At 41.5% G+C, this 9,383-nt stretch overlaps 1 protein-coding gene across 4 annotated transcripts in view; it reads right to left on the reverse strand.

Annotated features, from left to right (window-relative positions):
* LOC119015525 (calcium-binding mitochondrial carrier protein Aralar2) overlaps window positions 1-8,265 on the reverse strand; it is a 48,776-nt gene extending 40,511 nt beyond the window's left edge. The window contains exons 1-5 of one of the 4 annotated variants that reach the window (XM_037091592.1): window positions 8,133-8,197; window positions 7,088-7,198; window positions 6,411-6,464; window positions 6,106-6,248; window positions 424-539 (exon numbers count right to left, since the gene is read on the reverse strand). In XM_037091592.1, coding sequence (XP_036947487.1) covers window positions 424-539; window positions 6,106-6,248; window positions 6,411-6,464; window positions 7,088-7,198; window positions 8,133-8,144 — 436 coding nt within the window. In that variant the 5' untranslated portion in view covers window positions 8,145-8,197. Of the gene's footprint in view, window positions 1-423; window positions 540-6,105; window positions 6,249-6,410; window positions 6,465-7,087; window positions 7,199-7,720; window positions 7,728-8,132 lie in introns of those variants that run through there. The other 3 variants (XM_037091601.1, XM_037091619.1, XM_037091611.1) reach the window with 3 other exon arrangements.
* Between the last annotated feature and the right edge of the window lie 1,118 nt (window positions 8,266-9,383).

Consider the following 9,383-nt stretch of genomic DNA (forward strand, 5'->3'; position numbering starts at 1 on the left):
CTAAATACAATAACAGCACTATCAATTATTACAAAAAATGTCTTTATGTAACATATTTGTTCATGTGCTTCTTGGATTTGTACTTTCTGAGGGTCAGTACATAATTCCAGGTCTCTTGTAAAGATCACTACAGAACCAACTGTATGCTAATGGTTTAGGAAAATGCAAGGCACATCTGTGTAAAATACAACTTTATTAATTACAGAGGACATTCTTTGTGCCAGAGTTTGCTCAAAATCACATTAATCAAGAACAGAAAATCTAAAACACAATAGAGCAATTACATTAAGTGTAAAAGAAGACGATGCTGACATCAGTGCCTCCATGAATAGCATTAAAAAAATCAGATACAATTAGCCAAAAGAAAAAGTGACTACAGTATTATTTTATGTAAGCTTATAAATCAGGAGCAGAGTTACTTACCAAAAGTGGTCATTCCATTTCCCGCTTTATCAAACAGCAGGAAGGCAACCATGAAGAGGGAGTCTGGGGCACACAGCACCGACTCGAACGCCACAAACTCCGGAAAGGAAATCAAACTGAGAGGGGAGAGAAGGGCAGAAAGATGGAGAACACTGTGAAAGACTGGTGAATGCTGTCATTCGAGTTCATTTGTTAATGTGGTAGTCATGTTTCAAATTCCCTGTATAAATACTTGATCAGCTGCACATGTGAGACACGAGTCTTTGATATTCATTTAGTTGTGTAATAGGTAATTACGGCTTAACCTAAGTTGCACTAATAAAATGGAATATTCAATTAAAAAACAAGCTATTTTAACACTGCATTAAACCACAAAGTCCATTGTAATTACTGCCACACAGTGGCAAACCGGCACACGGAGACAACCTATCAATCTGCGCTACGCGTAATTCAAGCGGCCCCTTTATCCAGTAGTCTGTTATTCCATATATAATGTCATAAACTCATTGAGTGTGACAGTAAGAAAATAAAACATTTTTTAAAAGCTCAGTGTGTGTTCCCAGTCTGAGCTGGCAGCTGGTAGAGAGGGCCAACTGTACACCAACAGGAAAAAAAGAGGTATTAATAATTATTAAGTTTCATATTTTAGCGTGCCATTTTAAACAAGTAGACAGGCGAGGAGGGAGTCAGGAGGCAGTTAGGGAAATATCATTCCACTCAATATAAACCTAATACAATATGTGGTTCAGAGTGTAACTCAAGAGAAGCCAAGGTGGTAAAAACTTTAAGTGATGGAAATTGATTTGTCTGCATCAGTGTGAGTATGTCATGACTCGAAAGTAAACAGCAAAGATGAGTTTTCTCTCTAACACTTCTTTTTTTTTCTGAGGTTGTCAGTGCACGCAGAATGTTATCTCCTTTCTCTGCAAAGTAACACAAATGCCCACATGCTTCCTCAACAAGAAATTAAATTTAAAAAACATAAACATCACTATTGTGAGAGCCCGTGAGCCCCCATGGGAGAATCCTGCTGCGGGGAACTGGACCACGCAGTCTAGCCTTTATTCAGGCCCTGGTTCACAGTTGCCACAAGTCCATTATGAATTTCACAAATGGCTCTGATAATTACAGCAGGGGTCAGTGCTAATGAGCCGTCCCCGAGCATCCATCTATTAAACCTATTTCAATTTCCAAAGGGGGAGTATGGGGAAGGAGGGAGGGAGGACGCAATGGCTACATTTTCCTGTTTACTGTAATTAATTATGGTACTGATGAAATTTAGAGGTGTTTGTTTGGACTGTTTCAGGTTTGCATGTGGGTGCTTGTGTGGATCCTTATATGTACTTATATATACGGACTGAGAAGGAGAAGAGCTGCGCGCTGACAAGAAGTACCCCTTATCAAAGTAATAACCAGGAAAATGGAAATATTTTTAAAAATAGCGAGTGCCGAGGATATCTTGTAAAGGCTGAAAAGCATGTTTAGATTACTGGCTTCAGAGACTCATGAATGTAGTCTGCTAAAAATGTTATTCTTCCCTTCAAGCAAAAGGCCAAAACTGTCGGCACAAAAGACCAAGATTAATTCTGGGTTTGAGTATACTCATAAATATATTTTGGTATGATGGCACCTATGTGCTTCCAGAAAGGAGCAGACGTGTGTGTTGGAGCGAGAGCTACAGAGGAATCATTAAGAAAGAGGGAGTAAAAGTGAGAACATTTACCTCAGACTTCCTCTGTGGCAAATCAAATGAGCTGTCATTGTTTCAAAGGCAAGCATATTGTTTGATTAACTAAGCAGGTAGTTCTTAAGAGCAGGACCCTGCTGCTGGCAAGTAGGTGGGAGGGGGCACAAAAGCACACTGCTGCGACCTCGGATCCACTGCTATAAACGAAGCCCATACCATTGCTGCAAACGCTGCTGGAATATTATCAAACTCTGCAATAATTATCTTTTTTTTTTTGACAGATGTATAGTACACTCTGATATTACACCTCACAGAGGTTAATAAAGGAGTTTAAGCAGGTACAGGAGACTGGGAGAGTGTTCCCAGCAGGGCTGCACAATTATTCAAAATATTAACAAAATGATTTTAATAGTTTTGAAATTACAAATAAAATTGTGACGCAAAAATGACAATTCCCACTAATCACGACTCATGCTACAATTGTAATATATGCATATTGTTTGTAAAAATGTAATACAGAAACTGCAGTATGATTCCTTCATACCATTTCGTGCAGCACTAGTTCTGGGGCAGAACTGAGGGAAAAAGTCGGATCCTTTCCTTTTCACACGCATCAGTTTACATGCACACCCGGCCGTCCCGTCTGTGTTTTCCCAGACGTTGATAATCAGCATATTAGTGTAACTGAGAGGGCTGCTGATCATGAAGGGATTGGACCACGATTTAGACCAAGGAGCCCAGACAAGATCCAGGGGGCATCTCCATAACACACACACACACACAGTCCACGTGAGCATTTACACACTGCTTTGTAGCCAGGGATGAAGCTTATGATGGTTGATTAGCAGCGCCATGACGGCTGCAAAATGATTACCCAGAGAAGGGGGAGCCATTTTTTTTGCTTTGTGGACGCAACCCCAACGAGACACTCAATAATGAAATTAACCGACAGCATCTCCCAACCATCAACTGCTATGGCGTGCGTCCAGGGCTGCCCGATACACGTAGGCAGCCCAGGATGAACTCTGGAGACAGTGCTAATGTGAAACGAGCGCATGGCGTCTCCTCAGTGTTCTGTGTACTCGCTTACTTTACTCCCGTGATTTTGTTAAATCCTTAAACAAGCGCAGACATATCTGTGACATGTATCAGCCGACAGACTTGATTCTATCCTGTGCTTCTATAGATGACAGCTGAATGATGTTTTTGGGTTCAGATACAATACAGTTTAAACTGTCTGCGATACGTCTGTCCGGCATCAGAACTCCACCCTATGTTTCATATATTTTTGTTTGTTTTCTAACCTCATCTTCGTCACCCAGCTTTTATCTCTGTCTCCTCTCAGCGGGCATCTAAATACACTCCTCTGAACCGAAAACCAGGCTTGGAAACATTGTTTACAAGTAACGTAAATGCATGGTGTTGGTTAGGCCCGGCTGATAGAAAGACAGCTCTCCTTCGTTGATAGTAGCGGGAGAGAGGGGCCTAGAGGGGCTTCAATAATCCCCTGTCCCTGGCGTCTTGGCATTGTTACTGACAGCCTTCCACCCACCGAGAGCATTCGTGTGCGCACACACACACACACACACACACACACACACACACACACATCCAGGTGAGTGCTATCTGCCAGTATCTGTTCGGTTTCGAAGAGTGGACACCCACCAGTCCAAGTCCGAGTCCAGAATGTCCACAGCGGCTGGCAGACTGCTATTTTCCCAGCACGCTCCCTTAACAAAGTTTTTTTTTCCTCAGTTTTTTTTAAGAGTCTATGGGGAAGTGGGTTTTTTCACACTTGAACAGATGCTTCTATCAAAATATCAGAGGGAAGACGGCACCGAGCGAGCAGAGAGGTAGGGAGTCGGAGCCAAAACCAAACGGAGGGAGCTCAGAGTGCACCGTGGTTTGTGAGAGAGTGAAGAGAGAGTGATGATGAGGGCGGAGGAATGCAAAGAAAGTCAAAAGCGAAAAAAGAAAGGACATAAGTTAGTTGAGTGAAGGAGGAAAATCTTTAAAGCCTCTTTTAGTTCTATATGTCAGTGCACACATACACAAAACATTCGATTCCTGAAAATTGAGACCCTCTACCCTCCAAACGCTTTCGTTCTTTCTCTCTCTCTTTATCTATCTACTCTTTATCTGTCTCTCTGTCTCACTGGGAGCGGCAAGAATAAGAGGGAGAAAAGTGATTTCCACATAACAGATTGTTACGACTGTCACTATATCCCCTGATTTACACAGTCGCAGAGGGGGGAGGCAGACAAATGCATTTTCACTGTTTACATCCCAACACACACACATACACAGTCAAACAACACATCTAAGTTAAATTTCTTTCACAGAGATACACTCCAAGAGAAGAGTAAGCAAGCACGCTGCCTGCCGTCCGACCCCCTGCTAAATCTATTACCCCTGACTCATCTTGTCGAAATGGAGTCCTACCTGGCAAAAACAGCAGCAGGCGCACTAGCTTGGAATATACTACACTCATATACCAACCAGATCTTATTGTTCGCAAACAGATTTGCATGAGATCGGAACACTAAAGTGGTTTGTTTTGTCTTGCGCCTGTTCTTTTCATGAGGTCTGCACGGATGAGTGCTTGAAAAACAATGCATTCGCGTCCGCAGCTAGCGCTCACAGCGCTGATGCTGCCGCGTATCTACTTTTCTATATCCATTTTGTTCTGTGCTCACGACACACAGGTCTGCAGAATAATCATCCAGACTCTGTCTCATCAAATCATTTATCTATCAAAGTTCAGGAGGAAAATAACACATCACACAATATGAGCATCATAAGGCCTCTACAATGTCAACTGTAAAAAAAAAAAAAAAAAGAAAAAAGAAAAAGGAATCACATCCAAACCAAGGTCGAAACAGACTTTTTTTTTACCCTGTTTTGCCCCCGTATCATTTCCATTCCCCTCCACAAAACCAAAATGAGGTTTAGATACAAAGCCTGGGCCATGGGTTCCTAATAGATTTACCCTGATGCCACGGCCACCATTTATCCTGCTCCAAAGCCACACAATGCAACCGAGTGCTCCTGAATAGCATGGGCAATTACAGTGCATGTGTGTGTTTTTTTCATGTCTGTGTGTGTGTGTGTGTGTGTGCGTGTGTTGCTCTCTCTTTTTTCCAATTCCAAAACCCCCACTACTCCATCTCACCATCCTCTGCACACACACACACACACACACACACACACACACACACACACACACACACACCTTAAAGCAGATGTAATAACATGAAACTACGCAGCCATGTGCACTTTGCTCTTTGTAGAAGCCCAGGTGGTTACCATGGCAATGTGGGGTGTTTTTCTTTTCTTTTTTTTTTTTTTTTTTATCTTTTTTGACTTACCCTAACATTTTATTACCCATCATTATGTATCATTAAATACATACATATTAATGTAAAAAACAGGGGTGATGGGGATGGGGGGAGGAGTAAGTGTGAAATTGGGGGTATATCTACAAAGAAGGAAACACCTGAAAGGGCCCTTTGGTGGTTTGATGTCTCTTTGCTATATAATTCAAATATGAGCATCCCTCTGTGATTTTTTTTTTTTTTTTTTTTTACACCAAAGGATTCAGTCATAGGTTTGTTTATAAAATGCAAAATAACACTAGAAAGGTAGTCACATGAGATCAAAGGGATACATAATACATGTACTGATAGCTTCCATAAGAGTCCTTCATAAGCTCACTACTTAGCAGTTGGCTTGAGATTAATGAGAAGAGATGAATGTGTGGTTTAAACAGAGAAGCACAGCAATTTCACAGCAACTTCAGCCACAGATATTTTCAGACTATAATGATGTCAATCCTCATGGGAAGCTCTGTTTCTGTCATTTTGTAAATAATCCATGTGTATATTTGCCCTCTTTGTATCACAGCGAAAATAAACCCTCCAACGTGCGACAATTATCTGATCAATTCTGATTTAAAGCCATTGATCCTATTAAAGGAAAAACATTAGAGCACCAACCCGTCTTTCTTCTGATCCACAACTCCAGCCAGCAGCTTCGTGGCCTCGTCTGACAGCCGGATGTCTGTGTGGGCATGGAGGAACCGGCTCACAAAGTCCTGCGGCGACATGAAGCACTCGTCATTCTTCTTGACGCTGGCATACTGTAAAGAGAAAAACACACAAGACGCAAAGACGCACACTGAGCTTTAGAATCTGATCGAAAAGGAAACAAACGTAAATCGAGTGGCAAGTGAAAAGCTTCTTTGATAAGAGAGCGAACACAAAAGAGAAAAACAAAAAAGGATACATAGGTAAAATCCTACCTTTTCAAAAATGGCTTTCAACTCAGCGGGGTCGGCCCTCCTAGGCAGAACTGCCTGCAAGACAATAAATGAACATTTTGTGAATAAGACTTCGATACACCGAGTGAATACTGCAGCTCATTCTGCACCGCTGCTGGAGAAACAGGACAGAGGAGCAGTTCAGACTGTGTAATCTGAATACTGAGGGCCTGAAGATGTAAACATACGCAGTGCTTCATGATCACAGTGACAGATTACAAAAAACTCAATCAAATATAATACTGAACATAGAGATTCATTCTTCGAGAAAACATATTTCACATTAGTTTACTCTCACTCATTGTGGAGCTCACTCCATCACTCTGTGATCTTGCTCTTGCTGTGGGCCGATATTCTTATAAACACAGTATATAAACATTAATGCACATTTTTTGCTTTGATCCCTCAAATTTGGTTATCAAACACACGTATGTAATGGAGGAGAGATATTTTAAAGTTTAAACATAAACGTTATTGCCCAGAATGAAACAGAAATCTTCATCATCTTTTTCACTATCAGATTACAAAACATACGATACAGACACAGACATCGATACATCTCTGATAAATCAATATTGGCCACCAGATATATCAGGCGGGTTCTAGCTATGCCAGATTATTTTGTGTAGAAAAATGATTCTAGTTCTCTCCTCACTCACTTTACAACCCCTCAGATTTAAACTGTGACCACGCTGAGGGTCCCAGTCCAGTCTGGGAACTGCTGTGGAGACCATGATGTTACTGGGGAGACACTGGAAACACCACAGGGACTGTAAATCAAGGAGGTTCTGGTTGAAGACAATTATTATTTTGAAAAACTATTTGAGTATGAAGATTATTTGAGTTTTGAGATTTAAAAAATCTGAATTAAAGGTGAAAGAGATAAAAAGGTGAAATAATGAGAGAAATTATAACTGTATGTGTGACGAGATTAAAAGTCAACATTTATCTCATGATTTTAACTTCCTAGTTTACAATTTCACATTCTTGATTGCATAATTATGACTCATCTCATGATTATCATAATTTTGAATTTTCATCTCATAATCATGATTGTCTATTACAGAATTTCAGCGTTTCATCTCAGAATCGTCTCCTCTTTCTCATAATTTCAACTTTCTTCTCACACTTGTGACTTTCTCTCTCATGAGTTTGTCTTTTCTCTCATTATTACTCCTTACAAAGTTTATTTTCTTGTTCTTTTGCTGTTTTGTACTTTAATCTATATTAAACTGTCTGTATGTGTCTCTATATGTACAGAGCTGTCAGATTATCGATCAGAGGTTGTGAACCTGATGATGTGTAGATCAAACAGTCTCAGGTGGTTGTATCATCAAGGCTCCAGGCACCTGTAGGATGCCTGACGTCACTTTATGAACGGTAACTTCTGACAGAACCGAACCGGTGAACCGGACACAGAGTGTTAAAAGAGGAGTAATAACTGAGCTGTTCGTCACGCAGGTCGACTTGTAGCCGTTAGCCTGGTGTACTTTAAGTTAGCGTTAACTAGCTAACCGGATACAGCAAAGCCTCAATGTCATTGCCTGTGTTTAACCTCTAGCTCATCCTGTTAGCGGGCTAACCGGCAGGTACCGGCCCCCCAGCCGGACGTCCTGACGGGCGGACACCTCCGGGGACCAGGCACCTCACCGACCCGGCGGCAGGAGGAGGAGAACCAGGTGTGTTAGAAAGTCTCCAGCTTACCTTTGCTGCCATGCTAAACAAGCTCTCTGTCAAACGGTCCCGTTCACTTCCTCCTGCGTGACGACGTTCCCATGGAGATCACGCGCGGTGCAGTGACGGGAGGATGAGCGCGGATCAGCTGCGCACGTGGTGCACTGGGGGGGGCACGAGAGGTCAGTGTCTCCTACCTGTGTCACACACACACACACACACACACACACACACACACACACACGCACACACACTGATCCGTGTGTGTGTGTGTGTGTGTGTGTGTGTGTGTGTGTGTGTGTGTGTGAGGGAGAGTTACTGATGTCTAACAGATCATACATCAGAACTGACTTTAATAAACATTATCAGTAAGGCTCAGTCCAACCAAGGGACACCCTGAGTCTTCACTATAGAGAAGCAGCTCATATGCAGCCTCATCTTATACTATTTTAATGATTTAAATCACACAATACAGCTACATAATGCAAAATTAGACTAAAGCACTATTCTGACCCTGGAAGCTCGACCCTGCCTAGCCCGGCTCTGGTTCACTTCCTGTATGAGTGAGGACAGCAGAGTCCGAATTCTGTGTCGAGCTCCCGGCACTATGTTACTGCATCTTATTATTTGTTTTCTTCATTTAGACTAAAACGTTTCCATTTTTTTGTATTGTTGTTGTTATTGTATGGTGTCCTGGAGTGCTTTGAAAGGCGTCTTTAAATAAAATGCATTATTATTATTATTATTATTATTATTATTATTATTATTATTATTATTATTAAATTGAGTCTACATTAAATGTACAAAATCAATTTAAACATCCCTGTATGAAGGAATCTATCTACAAAAAATAATATAATTTACATTTTGCATGCTATATAGAGTAAAGCATGCAGAGTGACTGCTAACAGTGTGTGGGGGGCTGTGATGGTATTAAGAGATGGGGCCTTTTACGTGTCTGTGCCCGGGGGCCCATCCACGATGATCATGTAAACAACTCCACCACTTCCTCCCTCTTGAAAAAAAATCTCCATCATACTCAACAGCGTGTGATTTCTGTCCTCCGGCGGCAGCTAAGTATTTAAAAAGTTTCAGCTGCAATGCCTGCTTCAAGCTTTATTACAGATTACACATTATAACACAGAAATAACTCTTATTCTTATGCACAGCGAGTCTCTGCCGTGCAAAGGAACAGAGGTCTGCAGACGCCAGAATAAAAGCCTGAGTTCCTTCCCCACACCTATTCTTTCCTCGCGGTAAATGGTTCCTATACTTTATTTC

This window comes from Acanthopagrus latus, chromosome 3, assembly GCF_904848185.1.
Source record: "Acanthopagrus latus isolate v.2019 chromosome 3, fAcaLat1.1, whole genome shotgun sequence".
NCBI classification, from domain to species: Eukaryota; Metazoa; Chordata; class Actinopteri; order Spariformes; family Sparidae; genus Acanthopagrus; species Acanthopagrus latus.